General features: G+C 35.6%; 1 protein-coding gene across 2 annotated transcripts in view; it reads right to left on the bottom strand.

The window, feature by feature from the left end:
• Positions 1-24,286, bottom strand: part of STAG1 (stromal antigen 1) — a 428,313-nt gene that overhangs the window by 88,780 nt on the left and 315,247 nt on the right. For both annotated transcript variants that reach the window (XM_033404083.2, XM_033404084.2), the window contains 4 exons: positions 12,383-12,481; positions 11,788-11,867; positions 6,284-6,391; positions 3,208-3,322 (listed from right to left, as the gene is read on the bottom strand). In XM_033404083.2, coding sequence (XP_033259974.1) covers positions 3,208-3,322; positions 6,284-6,391; positions 11,788-11,867; positions 12,383-12,481 — 402 coding nt within the window. The remainder of the gene's footprint in view (positions 1-3,207; positions 3,323-6,283; positions 6,392-11,787; positions 11,868-12,382; positions 12,482-24,286) is intronic.

Below are 24,286 nucleotides of genomic sequence, written 5' to 3'. Positions count from 1 at the left end.
CAATTTTCTGGGTGTGTTACCATTTATCTCTAATTGGCTTCAAGGTTGCTCATAAATATTTTACCTCATGTTTTTTCTGCCCTGCTCACTTCTCTGTCGAATAGTTAAATACACTAAAGGAGTTCACTGTATAATGGAATCTTATATTTATTCCTTTTATGGAAAATCATTTACAGTGCAAATAACCATTCCAAATTATTAAGCCTAAAATTTCTAAATACTGTTATATTGGCTTTTATTCTCTGCAGAAGCAGAGCCAGTTATTGGTGAAGCTTGAAGAACATATTAAAAAAGAACCCCCAAAAGTTAATACTCTGGGGAGATTTCCTGGTTGTATCAATAATATGTCTGTTAACTTTCTGTCTTAAATTACTGTCATAATGCACCTCATCATTTTATATGCCTAAAAGGACAGTTACCATACTTCTAGATTGTCCAGAAATGTTCTGGGTTATGATTAGTGCTTTGGAATAATTATCAATAGCATCCTTGTCACTCTGAAAAGCATCACAGTTTGTACAGGAAATATTATGGTCACACTGCATATAGGGAAATATGGACTCATCACATGCAAGTACCATTTATCCTACTATATGGCATGTATCTCAAATACACAAGGTATTTTTTCACTTGAAACCAATGACTACTAAAAAGGAAAGAAAAACTAGTTTAGGCAGATCTCTTAATCTCCATCATTTCACCTATAATTCCCATATAAAAGAGGACTACTACTCCATGGACTACAAACCTCTCTCAATTCAACATTTTAGAATTCTATTACTAAAATGTTACTATTTAACATCCTAGTAAAACAAAGGAATAGGAATGATTTTCAATTCAGTTAATTCTAGTTAACTGATCAGTAATCATCTATAAGCTGGACTTATTTTACTTTATGATTTCTAAGGTCTCTTTCTATTCAACTTTTTATGAGTCTAAAATATTACTGAAACACACATTAGAGTAAAACAAGAGGAATTCAGAATAAGACAATCAGAATCCCACCGTATTGTAAGAATATGGCTTTAATAAGCATTCAGCTCCAGGTGTACACAAGAAACCCTTAAGTATGATTTGCAGTTGTTTTTGCAGCTGACAAGAATGCCACAGAGGAGAACTGGGAAATATATTTTAATGTTCTTGTAACACTTTAGTAAACAGCAGCAAACACACGAAACAGCAGTACCATTTGAAATATAGAGCAGTAATACACATCACAAATTATTGCTTTATATAGAAGATGAAACTGTGTAAAACTAACTACTTATGGATTTTAATATATCAAAAAGTAAAGTCCTTGGGCTTTCAGAGATCTAAAACATTTTCTTTCAATTAATAATCAAGTTAAAATAGCCTAATCATCATATTCCCTAAACTTTTCAGCAGTTTAAATAGTATATATGTGTCTCATCCCTATCAAATTTTGAAATTACTGTTGCTGTTAAAGTCAAATTTTTAAATATGACTTGATTGTTGCAAAATACTTTTAATCCCATTTCTTTAAAGCCTAAAGGGCTAAAGATTTAATTTGAATCGTCTACCATAAGTGTGATATTTATTAAGTACTTAGTGTTTTACCTTAAACATTCACAAACATCTGTATTTTACTTCATAATATATCCACACTTGCTTTGTTAAGAAAATAATGCTTTAAACCCTTACTATGGAAAGTGTGGTCCCTGGACTTCTGGTCCAGAAGCATAAACATCACCTAGGAGCTTGTTAGAAAGGTAGCATCTCAGACCCCAACCCAGAGCTACTGAATCAGAACTGGCATTTTAACAAGATCCCACGTAATTTGTATACACATTTAGAACAGTGTTCTTAAATTCTTAAACACGTCCTTTACTCAAACGCAACTCTCCAACTGGTTTTGTTTCTGACTTTATTCTTTCTCTATCTGTTCCCAACTCACTTAAAAGATACCGGGAATTCCTTCACCACTTTACCACTTTTCTGGCTTTGCTTTGCCCGAACGCCACTCTTTCCACTGAGTAAGTTCTTACATCTCTCTCTGATTTTAATTTTCTTATAGACTGCCTGTTTGTCTCTCTATTCCTCATTCCTACAGGGTTTCTCCAGCACTTTCAAACTTGAGCATACAGTCTCAAGTTTTTCTTCTTCCTGGACATGCCAATACAAACCAAAAATACTCTTTCCCCAAGTAAAGTTCAGGGTCCTAGATTTCCAGATTTTCGCCACCTTTTTTGCAACTCTGTTCTCACTCACTTATAAGCCAACAAGTTTGTTCATTCAGGGGGTCTTTAGGTTTAGTTTGCCATTCCCCCAATGTCATACCAGCAGTAGGAAATACAGTTCTAATATCAAAGAACATTTAAGTGGGCAAAACAAAGTTCACTTGCGCAAACAGACTTAGATAGATAATATGTTATGGATGTTAACTGTTTAATTGATAAACTGACATGGAAATGTCACATGGAATTACTACTATGGATTTGTACAACTACTAATTTACATCTAAATTCATATTTTTCTTTCTCCTTAAATAACATAATTTTCAAACAAGATAAAACTAATGGTTTTAATAGCTTGACAATGTTCATGAACTGTTTAAATAATATAATGTGGTTTTTTTTTTTTTGGCCATGCCACACAGCTTGCAGGATCTTAGTTCCCTGACCAGGGATTGAACCTGGGCCTTCGGCAGTGAAACCACGGAGTCCTAACCACAGAACTGCCAGGGAATTCCCTAAATAATATAATTTAAAAGGCATGGGCAAAAATTCAAGAAAAAAAAAGCAACAATAAAAAGTATGTAGTATTACAATGCAATACTATAAAACTTTAAAAATTGCTAGCCTATATTCAGTGTTAATCCACACCTGCATACATATTCCCACAAAAGGTAGAGTACTGATTCCATAATCATAAAATCAAATCCATGGAGGCAGGGAATTCCCTGGTGGTCCCAGTGGTTAGGATGCAGGCTTTCACTGCCGTGGACCCTGGTTCAATCCCTGGTTGGGGAACTAAGGTCCCACAAGTCACGTGGCACAGCCAAAAAAAAACCAGAAAAAAAAAAAACAAACAAAGAAAATATCCATGGAGTCAGATTTGTAAGAAACAGGCTTGTCTTCATTTGATTAAAAAATATCATTAATTACAATGAATTAAACAACAATTTTATTTAAAATGTAATCTAATGTTAAAACAAAAACAAAATAAAGAATTATGTTAAAAATTTACCTCACTTTCAAGAAAGAAAAGAACCAGCATCCTAATAAGGTTCCCATTTGGACTGTTCCTCCCCCTCCTCTTTGCTAATGCTTCTTCTGCTTGTGGGTCATGTCTGCTAAATAGCCTGGAAATAAGTAACAAAACAAGAACTTTACAAATTTACATGGATATGAATTTTAGTCTTTTCCTTCAATGTATAAATTATTTCAGTGTTAAAAGAAGAAAACAGTATTAGAGATCAGGTTACTGATTTGTTTCAACACAAGTATGTAACTGATGTTTTTATAGGTCAAAAAGTGGTTAGATCTAAACAATTTCATACAGTTCAACTATACATAAAGTGTAAAAGAAAGCTTTTTTTACTGATGACTAATCAATGTTCAAATCTTTATGAAAAACATAAACTTTTTATTCTCTATGATAGATACTAAAGTATGTAATTTTAAATAGAGTTCTATTTTCTTAAATATCCATTTTACAGTCATGTAATTATAGAATTTAACCAAAGGCTCCAGCAATAATGGTAAAAATTCAGACTTTTAATCATGATTTATTTCTTCCACTATCTTCTGTTTACTAACCTATTACCTAGAAACAGTATTCAACAACCCAACAGTATTGAGTAAAATGAAAGAAACATTAAATTTATAAAAATACTACTTAGTGGCAAAACTTCTAGAATATGGCAAAGAAATGACTTGAAAATTTTAATTTGCTAAGAAGACTTATTCTAACAAAACTTAAGGACTACTCAAGGTGCCTTACTCCCACGTATTGCTCCAGGTAAAAGGGATATAATACTGAACAAAGAAAAAATCCCTATTCTCATTGAGCTCTCACTCTAGTGGTTGGAGATAAACAGTAGATCAATATATACCACCTCAGGTGTTACAAGGAAATACAACCGTCTAGGAATAGGAATATAGAGTGCTAGTTTAGACATGGAAGTCATAGTAGGCCTCTCAGATGAGAGGCTAAATAATTGAATAAAATAAGAAAAACTTCATGTGACATAAAATATAAACCAATTTCAAGCAGAAAATGAGTATTGAGAAACTATTTTTGGAGGGAAGGGGAAAGTATATGGCAGGGGTATAGAAGACTAGAGTATTATCTTGAAGCTATATCTGCACAGCTATCAGACTGGTTTAAGAGAAAGCTTATTTGGGTGGCTTTCAGAGGTGGGGGGCAAATGGAAAATATGAGGGTCCTTTACACTAAAACGTACAAATTTAAATAACTGCATTCACTGTATATAAGGCACTGAGTAATTAGCTTAATTTTTCTAATATTAAAATGTAGAATTTTCAATGACATTAAAACATTCATTTCAGATACATTTTACCGTTTTTTGGATGCTTGGTATAGCTTAATACACTAGACTAAAAAACAGACTAAGTCTATGTGCATGCACACATTTTTTTTTTTTTAAACTTTATCGTGGAATTCTGGGGCTAGTCTACAGTTTACTTGTTAAGATTTTAACAGATCACAATATTAAATGGTGGGAAAATGCTGAAAGAGATCATTAAGAATCAAAAGTTCTCAAACTGAATATTTTCAGGGCAGGGGCATAAAACAAGCTTATGAAGTGAAGCTTTCATTTGCATAGGAGTTGACTTCCTTTGCACAAAGAAATAAAAAATAATGGCAGCTTACATTTGTCAATTTTTACGTAAAATATTATAATTTAAAATTCTTTAGCAAGTGTTTCAAACTTACAAAAACACAATACAAATAAAATTAAATATATCCAAAGGTTCTTTCTGATTACAGTGCTGCCAGTTTATGGCCTCTATTCTGTAGCTGACCAGGCTTTTTAGTCTATCTTTTCTTTGAAACTATAGAAGCAATAATTCTTTCTAAAAAAACACAAAGCTTTTTGAAAAGTTAAGTAGAGAACAGATTAGAATTTATTACTAGAATACAATAAAAAAGGAAGGGAAGTGAAGACTACAGTATACCCTTGATATTTGTGATAGACAACACCTCAAGATAAATATGGAAATAGCATTATTCTTTATTAGCCAATGATGTCAGAGTCACTGTCAAAGTCAATATCTTATTTTAAAAGTCATGCCTAAAAATTCTGACTTTCTTCCTCACTTTCATTACCAGCATGCCCTACTAGCCAGCTTCCTTCTTAAAGATTTTTCACATAGAAACAACTTTTTCTCACTTTGAGAGGTACCACTAAGTAAAGAGCAGTTTGTGGCTGCAGCACTGAGCTGCTGATGCTGGATGGAGGGCCAGGCCTGCTCATTATCAAAGTTAATCATCCATGTACAACAGTTGCCCAGTGCATGATTTACATCTGTGCTTAGCATAATTACAAATCACAACATGTAATGGACTTCTGGGTTCACCTGTCAAAGTCACTAAGTTAAATCTATGAACAAAAACAAAAACAAAGCAAAACATCCCCTTGCCCAAGAATATGTTTACATTTTAAGAATGAATTAATCTACTAATAAATTATGTAACATATACAGTAGACCATGATCAAAAATATATTTCATAAGAATGTTTAATTATATTCATAAACTCTCACTAGCGCTATGCTTTGTCAAAAAAATAGATGAGATTTTGCTTTTAAACTGTAACTGCATATATAATTTTTAGCATCATTATGGATTACTGATTAAAATAATCCTCATCCTGACAGAATGGAGAAAAATGAAAATTTGGGAGGCGTTTTGAGGATATTTAAATTACCAATGTTGAGAAGATGAGAACTCAGAATTTTAAAAGGGAAAAAAATTTGGTGAAATAAAATATCAGTTACTTAGGGGAGTCTTTATAAACTTCAAGCACTTCTCCTTTCTCCACTCACACGCCTAAGCTGACTAGCTGAGAACCATCCTTTTAGATTTCAGGCCAAAGGAATATATCACAAGGGACATCATTCTCAGGGATGTGATTCATGATGTGCACGTAGGTGTGAGAATATTATAACCCCCAGAACTTGGGGCAATGGCCACTTCTAGCACTGTTTTCAGTCACTATTACTTTCTTTCATTAACTGTAAAACAACGACAAAACAACATATGAAAGTGGAACCTGGTTTCAAAGAGAATTAACTCACTTTTTGTGAAGGAATTCTCCAGCTGCCACAGCAACAGGGCGATGTGCTGAGTACACCAAGTGGTAAACATTTTCACAGTCTTCATTGGAAAGAGCTTCTTCACTTCCACTGAAAAATTCAGAAAGTAACACTGAGCCAAAAATAGTTACTGTCAGTTCTACCTTGATTAACATTTTGTAAGGTTCTTTATAAAAGCTCAAGCATGCCGACTTTATTTTCGTCTCTTTTTAGTCTGACTTTGAAAATAATATTTCTCTTTAACTATAAAAGACACTTAATTGTTATATAAAATTCAGAAAATACAGATAACACAAGAAAATAAAATGTCCACATTTCTTCCCATACACACCTATGGACAATGAGTATTAGTACCTTGGGATATATATTAGCCCAGTTTAGCTCAGTTTCTTTAAATGTGCATAAGATTTTTGTTAATAGGCACTGGTCATATATTTGCCCCTGTTTTACAGAGTTAAATTATTATTGTACTATGTAACTCTTTCCAGAACTGTCTATTTTAAATTATAGTTTATCACAATATTTACAATACTATTTAGTCTTCTTTCTATGTAAAATGGATTCACTAGTCATAACCACTCCTCTATTAACACAAATTTCCCACCTTTCTATTCATGCATTCTTAAAGTTTGAAACTTTTTTTGGTTTGCTGGAATGTATCTTTAAGTATTTTTTTCCCAAAGAGGGAACATCTATTTCCTGATTATTAACATGATTAAAAATGTCTGACAGGGTTATAGATTAATGACTAGATGACTACAGAATTCTTGGGCTATACAGGTTCTTGACAAGATGTAGGGGTATAAATTCATTCTCTGGAGATGCCTAGAGGTTAGGAGGAGATCGAGGGATCTGACAAATATAAATTAGAATGACCTTTGCAGCAGAATAAGGTAGCTGCATCATAGTGTAAGGGAGAAACTTTAGTTCTGAAAGAAAAAGAGCTGAATATCAAGGATGGGAGACAGACAGAAGCATTTTTTAAAGTACACTTTTTCCCCCCTCTCAACAAGGCCTAAGTTTTAACCTCTTCACTTAATTACATGTATATCATCAACTCAATTAGCTAATACCCTCAGGATAAAGTTAAACTCATAGGAAAAAAAATTTAACAAGATATCTCAGTAATCTAAGCTCATAAGTGAAAGGAAAGTAATCTATACCAAAAGAAGAATTAACAGATGCAGAGAAAAAGAATTTAAAGATGGTATAACAGGATGTTAAAGGTGACTTAACTTGTTGTTTTGGGGAAGTTCTGGTAGAGAGTCCACAAGCCAAGAAAAATAAGGCCAGATCATTTCATGCAATGCTATAAGAGACTGGAGAGTTAGTTTTGGGAACCTTAGCTCATTTCTCAACAAAATAATATATAAGTAGACATTAGGAGATTGAGCAATATAATGAGTAGAAATCCATACTTCTTCCATGTTTCCTTTAGGCCAGATATGGAATACTTAAAGGGAGCCAGCCTGGATAGTTTTAAAAGACATTTTGCCCAACAAGACCACCTAAAGGGCAAGCAACTCAAACAGAGGAAACCTGAAAGTCAGGCGCTGAGTCACACAGTAAATAGCCAGAGGAGGCACTGTCCACTCTGGGGAACTTCCCATTGTCATAAATACCTAGAGTGGGGATGAGACAGGAGGGAAAGGGACAGGACACAAAATGCTAGATAATGAAGAAGGGGAGCAGCTGTTGGGATGCTAAGATAGGCTAGAACCAGCTCAAACCAAGGTGGCTTTGAGAACAGTTGGGTCACTGACCTTTAGCTAATTATACCTTCATTGAAATACTAAAAATCACTCCCTCTTACACCATGACAGTTCCGAGGAGGACCATAAAAGGTCAAAAAGTAGGCAGTGGTCCAATTCTTGGGAAATCCCCACCCTTCACCAAAATAGCAAGAATATTCCTCCCACTCAGCCTATGAAATTACTTAACCCATAAAAACCTATGACCCCATGCCCCTGGGCAGAGCTCACCTTCCCAGAAGACCCTGTGCCCTGGAGCCGCTCTTGCCTTCTGAGACAGGCCTCATTCTGCCTATGGAATGTGTATCTCTCTAAATAAACTTGCTTTCCCTTTACTATGGTTCGCTCTGGAATTCCTTCCTGTGGGAAGCCAAGGACCCTCACTTGGAGGTCCATCCTAAGGACTTCTGTGGGTTCCAGGATGACATCTCCCTCTTCTGCAAAAGGGAGAGCTCTCTGAGGAATCCATAAAAGGACCAATATACCTAATGAATTATTAGGTCATCTGACACAGCTGGAGGGCCATAACTATACTTTTATATAAGACATGTTTTTGCCCTTATTTCCTCCAATGAAAACATAGAAAAAAACCTTAAAAATAGACTTTTGAAACTAGCCAAACCATTTTCTAAATTCATGATGAAAGTATGATTTTTTTTAGCCAAACAAGGTCTTAGATGGTTTGAAAATACTCTTTAAGGAAGTAAACTAGCCTGAAAAGACAATACTGGAGGAGTCTATGAGAGAATTACTCTTCCTTGGAAGTAAGGGAAGAAGTACTATCAAAGCAAAGTTTACTCCTGTCTAAATGAGCAATTACTGAAACTAAATTAAAAAAAGGAAGCAAAAAAACCCAAAAAAGGGTAAAAAAGTAATCCTTAACAATAGATTTTAAACTCTAGACAATTCCGATGAAAAATACAAGTGGTTGCAATGTGGGTATTTTTTGTTCAAGGGAAAGACATTGATAAGCTTGTGAAATTTACAAGTAAACTATAACTAGGGGGCATAATAATTTAAAATAGAATTTGAAAAGGAAAAAATTCTTCATAAATGACAAGGAAGAATGAGATGTAAGGATAAAGTGAATATTATCAGAAGATGTACAAATCATGAATAGAGAGGTACTGATCTATATACTCTGAAGTATACCAAGCAACAACCGAAAAGGAAAGACAAGTGAACAATAGTAGTTCAAGACTTTAACACATCCTTCTGAAAAAGTAGACAAAAATAAGCAAAGGTATAGATAATTTGAATGACTCTAAATAAATTCAAAGTAATGAATATAAATAACTATATACACAACACAGATATGTATTGTTTCTAAACATACTTAGAAAATTCAGAAAATTGACCAAAGTACTCAGAACACATTCTCAAATAATACAATAAAATAGAAAGATCAGCTTTAAACAATCCGATCTAGGGAGAACAAAAATTACTACTGAATAATTTTGATTTAAACTGAAAATCATAAAGGTAATCAAAATACTTATCATTGATTGTCTATGAAAATATTCTATGTCCAAATTTTTAGGAGACTAGTAAAGTAGTACTTAAAGGTATATTTGTTACTTTAAATACGACTGTTCAAAAACAAGAAAGAAATAGCTAAAAGAAGCTAGTTCTTTGAAAAGAACAGTAGGATGGACAAACCTCTGCCATGACTGATCAAGAGGATACAAATAAAATGAACGATGTAAATAACAAAAGAAATAATAGTTTTATGAATAAAAATATCATAAGCTATCAAATAATAAAGTTGAAAACTGTGATAAAACTGATATACTATAAAAATCATATGAAAAGCCAAAATTATTACAAGAGGAAATAAAGGTTAACTTAGATAGATAACCACTGAAGAAGTAGAAATGGTAATCAAAGACCTTTCTCTCAAAAACTTAAAACTGACATGGCTTTAACAAAAGAATTCTCTCAGAATTTCAAGGAGGAATTAATCTGTCATAGCAAATTTATGTCAGAACAGAAAAAGGGTGAGAAACTACTGAAGATATTTTACAAACAGTATATATCTTGATTTCAAAGTTGGGTAAGGAACAAAAAAATTATGTCAAATTTACACACAACACAGATGTGAAAATCCTAAATAGGATATTAAATGTAACATTGCATTTAAACAAAATACAATGAAAACAAATATGTCATGTTCAAACAGGATTTATTCTAGAAATGCATGGGTGTAAATCACCATTAGACAAATCTACCAATTTTATTCAGGCTCAACAATGTATGAAAGGAAAATCCCAGAAAACTGAGAATACAAAAGAACTTCTATATATCAAAAACCTATCTCAGAAATAACTTTAGATGCCTTCCTAGAACAAGAACAAAAAAATCCACTATCAGTGATACTTCCATAGTGTTCAAAGTCCTGGCTAATGGAAGTAGACAAGAGAATGAAACAAAAGTTTTAAGGTTAGAAAAGGAGAAGACAGAACTGAAATTGTTTGCAGATCATATAATAATCTACGTAGTAAATTCAATACAATCAAACCATCAACATGGATAAAAGTTCTAATAAGCTGCACATAAAAGACCAACATAAAAATTAAATGTTTCCTTGCCTTAGGAATAACTAAGTAGAAAATATTTTTAACACTAAATACTAATCAAATAACAATAAAACAATAAAAACATACAGTATTTAAGAATTAACCTAGTAAATAATGTACAATACCTCTAGGAAAAAATTTAAACCTTATATAAAAGACCTAATGAGATCTAAATAAAGCAATACATCATTTTTATGTATAAACAATACATAATTGTAAAAAATTCCATTCTCTCCTAAATTTTTCATAAAATTAAATGCAGTTCTTTGTTTTGGCCATGCTATGCAGCCTATGGGATCTTAGGGGCCCCAACCAGGGATCGAACCCGTGTCCCCTGCAATGGAAGCATGGAGTCTTAACCACTGGACCGCCAGGGAAGTCCCTAAATGGAGTTCTAATATTTAAACTCCCAACCAAAGTTTCTGAGGAATTAGACAAAAGTACTTTAAAAATTCATAAAGAAGAAAAAACAAATCCACAAGTAGCTAAGTGGATTTTTAAAAGAAAGGCAAAGAAGAAGGAACAAACCACTAAGAGGCCATATTTATAACATACAACATATACTAGAGTATAAAGCCACAATAACAAAGAATATGGTAATAGAGCAGAAAGAGGTAAAAAGAGATCAAAACAACAACAGACCCTGGCATACATGATGTTTGGTGTATGACAGATATAGCCTCACAAAGCGGGGAGGGGAGGATTTGTAATGACTTTGCCGGCACTTGCATTCTCTCACATAGATTCTTCCTAGTTTTTAGTCAAAGCTCTATAGATGAAACTAACTATTCCTATTTTAAAATCTCTATCATATTAATGACACAATTTAAATGCCTTATTTCCTTTCTCCTACTTCTATACCATTCCAAAGAAGCCTATTTGAAAAACCTATCCCTTTGAAGCCTTCTCTCTCTTTAAACAGAAGTATGTTACTTCTCTGATACTGCATAAAAGAACTTTTATGTAAAGAAAATAGACAATATTCAAAATAAAAAACAAAGAGAAAACAAAACATTTTGTTTCAAACCTAACCTTAAAATGTGAAAGTAAAACCTAAAGTGGTAAGAATATATATTAGGGTTATATATGCGAAGTACATCAATAATGCTGGGAAAAAACATTAATATATTAGCAGATTAAATTAAAATATTATACTTACTGAAGTATCAGAGTAACCAATCGAATAGCTTCCACAGCAACATCATATTCCTTATCAAGTGTCATTGATACAATGCGATCCTGAAGAAAAGTTATACATCAAACCAACCATGAACAGAAAGTAAATGGAGACAGATCTGAGGTAATGTCTTTGGGGGAGTTCATGGAAGACTAATGATAGATTAGTCTAATGATGATTAGGTTAAATGGAAAGCTTTACTATTGAAACCATATTATCATAGTCCTATGCACACACCAGGAGGTGTCATAAATGTTTATAATATAAAATTTTTTTCATCAACTGGCATTCTCTAACAGAGACAAACCTTACCTTGCAAAATTAATATAACTATAAAAAAGCTGTCTATGAAAAAAATCTTATTTTAAGCAGGTGAGCCTTCTATTGAAGGTAATGAATAAGAACTCATGTTGGTAATATCTTTTGTAAAGCAGAGATTCATCTATTTAATACAGGTTCATTTAAAGAATATGCAGTAAAGAATATGACCTAAACACTTGTTATGGTAATGCCATTTGCTAAACTAGCTAAAACGAGCATTTTTAAAGTGAAAAAGAAAATACGCTAAGCATCTTACCTTGAATCGGTTAGTGAATAGCTCCAATTTGGGGAATAGTTCTCTATTGGTATACAGACTTTGTAGAGCTTTCAAACACTTCAGCCTGACTTCTCCTTGCTTCAGAAATACAAACAAAAACACAACAGAAGCAGTCAATTCTATGCCATAAAAGTTGAAAAGATTTTCAAGTCTATATGAAGACTAAAGTCATTTTCAGCTTAATCATTCAATTTACTTCATATTGTAATTCAACATAAGGTGGAACCAAGCAATTCTATTTGCACTTACATTTAATTAAAAATGCATTAAAAATTCCTTAGTTACTTGAGAGTAAGCTACACCTTTTTCAAATGTGTATCAACTCTGGTTCAACATGAAATACCTCCCACATTATACTGTGGCACTTCGAGAGAATTTCTGACCTATGATTTTAATTAAAGAAGGGTATGTTAATTTGTCCTTCCTGTAGAAAAATCTAATTTCATATTAAAGGGTCATCATTTATTCATTTCACAAATATTTACTGGATACCTTTTACTTTCCAGAAAGAGCAGTTAAGAAAACATGATAAAGGGAAGAATGTTTAAAAACAGAGGCAAAATGATAGAGTGATGTGTCCTGGGGCTGCTATTTACTAGGGAAATATAATAAAATCATTAACTTGGAGTAGAAGGTGTTGGTGATCAAAGTGCATTCCGGGTCATCTAGAAATTTAGCCAACTCTCAAATGATTAAAAAGAGAACGAAGTTTCTGTGTTCAAAAAGCAACATGCTGGGGACTTCTCTGTGGTCCAGTGGGTAAGACTCCACGTTTCCAATGCAGGGGGCCTGGGTTCGATCCTTGGTCAGGGAACTATATCCCACATGCCACAACTAAGAGTTCGCATGCTGGGACTGAGTCCACGTGCTGCAACTAAGAAGGCTCCATGCTGCAACTAGGAGTCCGCATGCCGCAACTAAGAAGCCTGCATGCCGCAACTAAGAGTCCACATGCCCCAACTAAAGATTCCCGCATGCCCCAATGAAGACCCGGGGCAGCCAAAAAAAAAAAAAAAAAAAGCAACATGTTGTAACAGTAGGAGTCCAAGTTTTGGAACCAGACAAAGCTAGATTTCCAATTCTATAGCTTAGTAGCTACATGAGAGGTGACAAGTATATTAATCACTCTGATACTCAGTTTTCTCATTTATAAAATATGATACTGACTTCATAAGGTTGTTATAAAATTTGAATGCTGGTAAAAGTTTTAACAACTAGCTCTGGGGGACGGGGCCCTGAATTGTTGCACTTGCAGATTTCTGTGATGTGATTACTCCCTCCATGGCCAATTTCAAGCTACCAATGATACTGAACTCATATAAGTGAATGGATGTGCATAATCACTCTCTTGAAAGCTGATTCAAGGTAGCTCGAGCACACCACTGAATGAGATAATGCTTGCTGGTAAAGTTTCTAGCACATAGGAGGTACCTCTGGTAGATGCTGTTGAGGCCCCGCCCAGATGTCCAAATCCTAATATACAAGGCTAATCTTCCTGCTTCTTCCTGTATTGACAGTTAATGGCGCTTACCTGCATCTTTCTCTGGAGAATTGACCATGGCTGAAAAGAACCACCTGGTACAAAGATTCCTATGCTCTACCTTGCCTCTCCTGTCCACACCCTTTCCCTCCTTCAGAATGAGGCTCATAGCCAGTGGGGAATGATATAGGAGGGTAAAAGAGCCCACCCTCCTTGCCTCAGGACAGTACAACCTCTGAGGTGCAATTTACTTTTCAAAATTCCTTCTGAGACGATGCTCAGACAAAATTTCTTCTGAAACCACATTTCTGTTAGTGTGTCTCCTGCTTAATCCTATATTCCTCACTTTCTTAGAGGCTTCTCAGGAGAATACAAACTTCAATGTATCACTAGCACAAAAATCTCTGACTAAGGCTGGGCTTCTAAGGAATGTGACCTGAACAGTTGGTACCAAGAGTAGTCCTAAGAAGCAGACCTCAATGATGGGATTCTGAGGTTGGATCACTTGAAGGAAGGACTACTATGAGGAAGGACTCAATTTCTGGTTGTAAGTGAAGTTAACGATAGTCTCTGACACAGAATAGCAGCCATTTGCTAATTCACTTGCGGGTGAATGGAGATGTGCACTTAGCTTGTACAACATGCCAAGCATTTGAGGGATGAGGGTAATTAATAACTATAAGAACTATGGACTAAGGACTATGGCTGTCACTGAGATGCTAAACAGAGAAAATGACAGGCTAATTAATCACCAGTTTAAATCAACAACTGGCAACATTTAATGAGATCCTTATCTCCTGCAGATAAAGAGCTGAACATATTGAAGACCAGACCCAGAACTCAATTTTAAGGGTGGCAGAATTTAAGGGACTTTGCATCCCAGGCAAGTCTACGCCAAAATCAGGGCCATATAGGAAAGAAGTGCAATTTCAAAGAATAACTGGTGGATGCAGCTGATAACCTTCAACTCCAAGTTTCCCATGAACTTGTGGGTCTGCAAATAAGTTTCATGTTAGAGGGTAGCATGCCTCCTCCACCCACCCCTCCCCTCGAATATATGGAAACCTCAAGCGAAGCAAGTACCTTAAGGACAATGCTAGTAGCCCTCCTCATGCTCTATACTAACCTTCCCTTGTAGCTCCAAGCTAAGGTCAAATTTCAGCATAGCCCAAATGGGGAAGTACTGGGTCTGCTAAAGGAGGAGAAGGATTATATGCTATAGGTGCTGCAGGAATGGGCCAACTTGAACCAGTAAGAACCAAGAGAGTGTCTGCTGAAGGTACTGGACTGGAAATGGGAATATCAAACAGGATACGAGAGAGTTTTTGGATATAGGGCACTCTCCCTTGTCTCAGGATTTAAGGCCCATGGGAATGGCCTAACGCATTGCTGGATGACTCCTGGAAAAAGCAACGTTGCATATTAATGAAATAAGAGATCCGAGAATCGTTGTGGCAGACTGTGAAGAAAGGCATTTAAAACACAGTAAAGTATGCCATAAAGGATCTGTTGTATAAACTCAGAAGACCTACTAGTTGAGTATGTTCCTCAGGAGGGCCCAGAGAATATTGTTTACCAAGGCAATAAAGAAAAGACTGGTGATGGGGGCACAGGCATTGCTGAGAAACTCCATAACAGCTGTATTCTGTAGGCTAGAGCTGGCACTAGGAGATACTCAAACAGAATTCGGCTTCCAGTACAGTGAAGATGATGAGATCACAGAACAGCAGAAAGAAAGTAGCATCAACTAACTAGTAGATGCAAGGTGGGCATAATAATTATAATGGGCAGCAATGTTGAAGAGCAGCCCATGGGGATCTATGGAGATGACTCACAAGATATGGTCTTCCTGGAGGCAAGATGTGGAAAGCCAACAAAAGTATTATGTAATATGTATCTATAATCACAAGAGATCAACAACAGATAAGCAAAAGACTAAAGACAGCTGACCCAAAGTAAAATCATAACCCCAGATGTAAGACAGCATGTAAGAAGTTTCCTTACTTGTAACTCTAAATTTAAAAACAAGGCCAGAAAAGATGAAATTACTCTATCCATTCAAGTTCACACAGCAAATTATAGGTAGAACAAAGACATCAGTCGAGTTTTATCTACACCTTGTCCAACGATGCCTCCCAATCAACTACTTCTCCTCCCAAATCTTGGTTCTTTAATGTACCAAATCTTGGTACATTACAGGGACTTAATTAAATAACTTAATAATAATGTCTAGCAATAACTTAGATGAAAAATCACTTGTATTTTTGTTAATTTCTCTATTTGGGGGCTCTACTATACTCTGAAGGTATTTCTACTACAAAACATAAATGTTTTGTTGTTTTGCTATTACACAAAATCTTATTCAGATCTGAATGCTATTTAACAGTGCCTAACCCATAGCTGCTGCTCAATAAATATTTTTTGAATGAATAACTATATAATATAAAAATAAGAAAACAAAAAAGAAACACAGAAAAATAAAATAATTTGTTGAGGGAGGGAGCTGGGCATATTTGTCAGAGACACTAATCTATCAGCATTTTTGCAAAATTATTTTTGAAAAAAATGTTAAGAGCTATAAAAAGTATTGTGTAGCATAATGGCATCATTTCATAATGAGTTGTATTTTAAAGGGACAATTTTCATGCTTCTAGGAGAAAATGCTGATTGTTATTAAAATGCCTATGTATAATGTTAACACCACAATGGGAATAAATGAACCAAATTCAGGTGGCCTGTCAAGGAGCAGATTTTTTTTTTTATGTGGTGGGGTGAAGGGAGTACAGAGAAGATAGTCTTTGTTGTTATGTTTTGACAATTTAATTGAGACATATTTGACATGCAAAAAACTTCACGTTTGTTTGATGCATTTGGACATATTCATACATGCATGGTACTATTATAATCAAGGCAATAAACATACTCATCACCTTCAAAAGTTTCCTTTTAACACCTCCCCCCCCTTTTTCATTTGGTAAGAAGAGAAGTCTTGAGAGGGACATTGTTATGTACTATTAGGAAAGAGAGTCTTGTTCATGTAGTCTTTAGACCTCCACTTGGCTCCATAAGAATAGGCCTTAGCCTTGGAACACTCCCTTACCAAGAGATACAGTAGCCAACAAAAAACACCATGGCATCGTAGAATGAAAGGGCTAGGCAGCTGGCTCTGGGGGTGGGGTGGTGGTGATGAACTGACTGATGTGCTGGCCTCCCTCTGGCCATATGGGGATAAATAGGGATATTGATAATCTCTCTGTTAACAGGGAAAAGCTGGTGCAATGCATGAGGGTGGAAATGTGAAATGGGTCCTAAAAAGTGTAGGGAAACAATAATCTGGGCTCTTGGTCACATTTGCGCTCCCATTTCACGCCCCCCAACTCTCAAGGTGTCTTAAGGGTCACAAATGATGTCTGAGAGAAGTAAAGGGGTCCCATGCAGGAAATTTTACCTGATCCAGGTGGCTTACAGGCCTCAGATAAAACCTGTTTCACTCAATGCAAAACCACCTATGGCACTGCTGAAAACAAGTGTTGAAATGAAGTCCTTCTTCGAAAGTGAAATATGGAAACTGAAGGACGGATATGAACAGGAGCCAGGGGAGTCTCATACAGCCTGGTTGGTGCATCTGTTTGATGAAGGGGCACTGCAGACTTTAACTATCTAGGGCTGAATAACACAGTTAGGGATGGGGCCAAGATCTCTGGGTCCCCGTTGGGGACCAGAGGCCCTATGCCCCTGTCAAGATAGAAGGGAAAAGGGGAGAGGGGAGCTAAACTTTTATGGGGCCTTTGGATACTGGTGCCCAAATGACAGGTCCCCATAGAGGCAGAATTAAAATAGTAGGTCTGGGAAGAATGTAGTTACCCATGGAAGACAAGTCCACATGTATTTGTGGATGAGATTCTTTGGACCATTTCAGGTACTGATGATCCTGGTTCCTACTATTGAATACGTAATAGGCATTAACATTTTGGCTGTGTACGGTACTGAAAACCACCATTGCCTCAAGCGGTACGTACCACAACAAGGACAAATTCAAGCTTAATGGGCCAGCTGCATTCCTAGCCTGCTCCAGAGCTGGCCAAATCATGGTGCGTTGTTCAACAAAAATACTGTATCTACGGTGGGGAAAAGGACATCGCTCTGTTAATTCGAGACAATACAAGCAGCCCAATCAGGCCAGTAAGGAAGGCCTCCAGAGTTTGGAGGTTGACAGATTACCAAAGGATAAATGTAGAAGTTTCAGCTTTTGCCCTAGCAGTTTCTGATATTATCACCATCACTGAGACAGTGCAACCCATATGGAAAACAAGTATGCTGTTGACTGATCTGGCTAATGCCTTCTACTCGATCCCTCTGAAGAATGAGGTCATGACCAATTTTTGTTCTCACTGAACAGCCTACAATATACTTTTACTGTACTCCTGCAGGGATACCTAAATTCTTCTGTAATATGCTACCAGAGGGCAGGGCTTGATCTTCAATAAGCTCAAGTACTACAGAAATTTTATTCATCCCTTATATTAACGACATGGCTACAATGCTAATTTCATGGTGGCTACAGTGCTGCACTTAGTCACTGACAGAATGATTAGTACCAATTTGACTATAAATCCAGATAAAGTCCAGGCCCTAGGCACAGCAGGTGCAATTCCTAAGGCCCAAGATTCAAAGGTGACATTATGGCATGGTTTACTGACAGCTCTGTGAAACTAAAGGCAGATGAGGTCTGCTGGGTTGCAGCTACCATCTGAACCAGTAAATGGCCATCTTTTGACTATCAGGTGTGGGCATTCTAATAGGTCAAGCTCTGCACTGTGGTAATGGCAGTGCAGGCCACCTCTACTACCATTCCTTGATACATTTTTCACCAACAAATGGGCTGTTGCCAATGACTTAGCCATCTGGTCAGGCAAATGGCAACTAAAAGACTGGACTATTAATGGATCCCCCATATAGGGAAAAGAACTATGGCAGCAGCTTGCTCCCTGGGAAGAAAAAAACATATGTCACTTATGTAGATACTCATGGCAAAGGACCTTTTTTTTATTTTTAAATTTTTATTGACGTTAAGTTGGTTTATAATTATTACTTTCAGGTGTACAACATACTCAGTATTTTATAGATTTACCCACCATTTAAAGTTATAAAATATTGGCTATATTTCCTATGTTGTACAGTACATCCTTATAGCTTACTTATTTTATACATAGTAGTTTGTACCTCTTAATCCCTACCCCTATCCTGGCCCTCCCCACAGGTAACCACTAGTTTGTTCCCTATATCTGTAAGTCTGTTTGTTTTGTTATATTCATTCATTTCATTTTTTAGATATAACATATAAGGTGAAAATGCAGAATTTGTCTTTCTCTGTCTGACTTATTTCACTAAGCATAATACCCTCCAAGTCCATCCATGTTGTTGCAAATGGCAAAATTTCATTCTATTATATGGTTGAGTAATCTTCCATTGTATGTATGTATGTATGTATGTATGTGTGTGTGTGTGTGTATATATATATATACACACACATATATATACACACACACACACACACACAATGTATATATACCAAATCTTCTTTATCCATTCATCTGTTGATGAACACTTAGGTTTCTTCCATATCTTGGCTACTGCAGATAATGCTGTTACAAACACTGGAATGCACATATCTTTTCAAATTAGTGTTTTCGTTTTCTTTGGACATAAAACTAGGAGTAGAATTGCTACATCACATGGTAGTTCTATTTTTAGTTTTTTGAGAAACCTCCATACCGTTTTTCATAGTGGCTGTACCAATTTACATTCCCACCAACAGTGTATAAGGGTTTCATTTTCTCCACATCCTGGACAACATTTGTTACTTGTGGTATTTTTGATGACATCCATTTTGACAGGCATGAAGTGATATCTCACTGTGGTTTTGATTTGCATTTCTATGGTGATTAGCAATGTTGAGCATCCTTTCATGTGCTTGTTTGCCATCTGTATGCTTTCTTTGGAAAAATGTATATTCAGGTCTTCTGCCCATTTTAAAATCAGGCTGCTTGGTTTTTTGATATTGAGCTGTATGAGCTGTTTATATATTTTGGATATTAACCCCTTATCTGCCATATCATTTGCAAATATTTTCTCCCATTCAGTAGGTTGTCTTTTCATTTTGTTGATGGTTTCCTTTGCTTAAAAGATTTGCAAAAGATTTTAAGTTTAATTAGGTCCCATTTGTTTATTTTTGCTTTTGTTTCCTTTGCCTTAGGAGACAGATCCAAAAAAATACTGCTACAATTTATGTCAAAGAGTGTCCTGCCTGTGTTTTCATCTAGGAGTTTTATGGTTTCAGGTCTTACACTTGGGTCTTTAATCCATTTTGAGTTTATTTTTGTATATGGTGTGAAAAAATGTTCTAATTTCATTCTTTTACATGTAGCTGTCCAGTTTTCCCAAACCACTTATTGAAGAGAGTGTATCTTCTCCACTGTACAGTCTTGCCTCCTTTGTTGAAGACTGACTATATGTGCATGGGCTTATTTTTGGGCTCTCTATTCTGTTCCATTGAACTATGTGTCTGGTTTTGTACTAGTACTATACTGTATTGATTACTGTAGCTTTGTAGTGTAGTCTGAAGTCATGAAGCATGATACCTCCAGCTTTGTTCTTTTTTCTAAAGATTGCTTTGGCTATTCAGGGTCTTCTGTGATTCCATATATGTTTTAGGATTATTTGTTCTAGTTATGTGATAAATGTCATGGGTATTTTGATAGGGACTGCAATCTGAAGACTGTTTTGGGTAGTATAGCCATTTAAACAATATTAATTCTTCCAATCCAAGAACAAGGGATATCTTTTCATTTTTTTGTATCATCTTCAGTTATTGTCATCAATGTTTTATAGTTTTCAGAGTACAGGTCTTCCATCTTGCTTAAGCTTATTCCTAGGTATCTTATTCTTTTTGATGCAATTTAAAAAAGTTTTTATTCGAGTACAGTTGATTTACAATGTTGTGTTAGTTTTAGGTGTAGAACAAAGTGAATCAGTTATACATAAACATATATCCACTCTTTTTTTAGATTCTTTTCCCATATAGTCTGTTATAGAGTATTGAGTATAGTTCCCTGTGCTATACAGTAGGTCATTATTAGTTATCTATTTTATATATAGTAGTGTGTATATATCAATCCCAGTCTTCCAATTTATCCCTCCCCCACTTACCCCCGGTAATCATAAACTTATTTTCTACATCTGTAACTTTATTTCTGTTTTGTAGATAAGTTTGTTTGTACCCTTTTTTAGAGTCCACATATAAATGATATCATATGATACTTGTCTTTCTCTGTCTGACTTACTTCATTCAGTATGGCAATCTCTAGGTCCATCCATGTTGCTGCAAATGGCATTATTTTGTTCTTTTTTATGGCTGAGTAATATTCCATTGTGTGTGTGTGTGTGTGTGTGTGTATATACACACACACACACACACACACACACACACACACACACACACACACACACACACACACACATATATATATACCACATCTTCTTTATCCATTCCTCTGTTGATGGACATTTAGGTTGCTTCTATGTCCTGGTTACTGTAAATAGTGCTGCAATGAACACTGTGGTGAATGTATCTTTTCAAATTATTTTCTCTGGATATATGCCCAGGAGTGGGATTGCTGGGTCATATGGTAGCTCTATTTTTAGTTTTTTAAGGAACCTCCATACTGTTCTCCACAGTGGAGGTACCAGTTTACATTCCCACCAACAGTGTAGGAGGGTTCCCTTTTCTCCCTCTCCAGCATTTATTGTTTGTAGATTTTTTGATGATGGCCATTCTGACCAGTGTGAGGTGATACCTCACTGTAGTTTTGATTTGCATTTCTCTATTAGTGATTTTGAGCATCTTTTCACGTGCTTTTTAGCCATTTGTATGTTTTCTTTGGAGAAATGTCTATTTACATCCTCTACCCATTTTGTGACTGGGTTGGTTGTTTTTTGGATATTGAGCTGCATGAGCTGTTTGTGTATTTTGGAGATTAATCCCTTGTCGGTTGTTTTGTTTGCAAATATTTTCTCCCATTCTGAGGGTTGTCTTTTCGTCTTGTTTATCGTTTTGCACAGCCTTTGCTGTGCAAAAGCTTTTAAGTTTAATTAGGTCCCATTTGTTTAGGAGGTGTATTGAAAAAGATGTTGTTGTGATTTATGTCGAAGAGTGTTCTGCCTATGTTTTCATCTAAGAGATTTATAGTATCTAATTTCATTCGTTTACATGTAGCTGTCCAGTTTTCCCAGCACCACTTATCAAAGAGATTGTCTTTTCTCCATTTTATATTCTTGCCCCCTTTGTCATAGATTAAGTGACCACACGTACATGGGTTTATCTCTGGACTTTCTATTCTGTTCCATTTGATGCAATTTTAAATGGGGTTGTTTTCTTGCTTTCTCTTTCTGATAGTTCATTACCAGTATATAGAAAAGCAACAGATTCCTGTATATTAATCTTGTGTCCTGCAACTTTACTTAATTCATTTATTACTTCTAATAGTATACTGGTGGTCATTTTAGGGTTTTCTATATATAGTATCACGTTATCTGCAAACAGTGACAGTTTTACTTCTTCCTTTCCAATTTAGATGTCTTTTATTTCTTTTTCTTCTCTGATTGCCATGGCTAGGACTTCCAATACTATGTTAAATGGAAGTGGCAAGAGTGAGCATTCTTGTTTCTGATTTTAAAGGAAAAGCGTTCAGCTTTTCACTGTTGAGTATGATGTCAACTGTGGGTTTGTCATAAATGGCCTTTATTATGTTTACATATGTTTCCTTGATATCAACTTTGATTAGTGTTTATCATGAATAGGTGTTGAAATCTGTCGAATGCCTTTTCTATGTCTATTGAAATGATGATGTGGTTGTAGTCTCCATTTTGTTAATGTGGTGTATTACATTGACTGATCTGTGGATATTAAACCATCCTTGCATCCTTCTAGTAAATCCCAGTTGATCATGGTGTATGATCCTGTTTATATATTGTTGAATTAGGTTTGCTAATATTTTGTTGAGAATTTCTGCATATTCATCAGATATTGGTCTGTAATTTTCTTTTTTTTGGTAATATCTTCGTCTGGTTTTGGTATCAGGGTAATGGTGGCCTCATGGAATGAATTCAGAAGTGTTCCTCAATTTTTTGTAATAGTTTGAGGATAGATAGTAGCTCTTCTTTACATGTTTGGTAGAATTCCCCTGTGAAGCCATTGGGTCTTGGACTTTTATTTGCTGGGAGCTTTTTGATTACTAATTCAATTTCACTACTAGTGACTCGTCTGCTCAGATTATTTCTTCCAGATTCAGTCTTGGAAAAGTGTACGTTTCTAGAAATTTACCCATTTTTTTCTAGGTTTCCAATTTGTTGGCATATAACCGTGCATAATATTCTCTTATGAGTTTTTTGTATATCTGAGTATCAGTTGTAATTTCTCCTCTTTCTTTTCTTATTTTGTTTATTTGGGTTCTCTTTTTTTCTTAACGAGCCTAGCTAAACGCTTATCAATTTTGTTTATGCTTGCAAAAGACTAGCTCTTGATTTCATTTATCTTTTCTGTTGTCTTTTTTGGGGGGTCTCTATTTTTATATTTCCTCTCTGATCTTTATTATTTCCTTCCTCCTGATGACTTCGGGCTTTGTTCTAACTCTTTCAGATGGTAGGTTAGGTTGTTTATTTGAGATTTTTCTTGTTTCTTGTAGGCCTGTATCACTATAAACTTCCCTCTGAGAGCTGCATTTCTGCATCCCATAGATTTTGGCAAGCTGTATTTTTATTTTCATTTGTCTTGAGGTGTTTTCTGATTTCCTCTTTAATTTCTTCATTGACTTTTTTTGTTCTTTTTTTAGTAGCATGTTTTTGTAAAGGACCACATGCTTGTGTTTGCAAAGGAACTTTTAAAATAAAAACATAAATGGACTCGTGTCAATCAAGTTTGTGCCCAGTGGGCTGCAACAATTGCCTGGTGGGTACATCGATGGAAAAAGGAGTCTACTTCAGATGCAAAAATGGGCCAGAGCCCAAGAGATAACCCAGAAGTCTAAGGATGTAGTACAATCTTGTGATTCTTGTCAATATACTCAAATCATCCAGAGAGAAGAACTGGGACACATTAACCAAGGACTGGGACTCACCTGGATCTGGCAGATTGTTCACATCAAACCCCTGACCACCTGCCACAGGCAAAGATGATGCCTCACTGCCATAACACCTAGTCAGGCTATTGTATAGCTACTCCAGTCTGGCATGTGGATGCTGAAACATAGCTGTCCTTGAATAAAATTTATGTCATATTTTTGGATACCCCATGGGACTTCACTCTGACCAAGGAACATCCTTCACTGCCCAAGCAAGACAATGGG

Source organism: Orcinus orca, chromosome 5 (genome assembly GCF_937001465.1).
Source record: "Orcinus orca chromosome 5, mOrcOrc1.1, whole genome shotgun sequence".
Lineage (NCBI taxonomy): Eukaryota > Metazoa > Chordata > Mammalia > Artiodactyla > Delphinidae > Orcinus > Orcinus orca.
The sequence above is the reverse complement of the archived record's forward strand: the minus strand, read 5'-3'. Positions and strand labels throughout refer to the sequence as shown.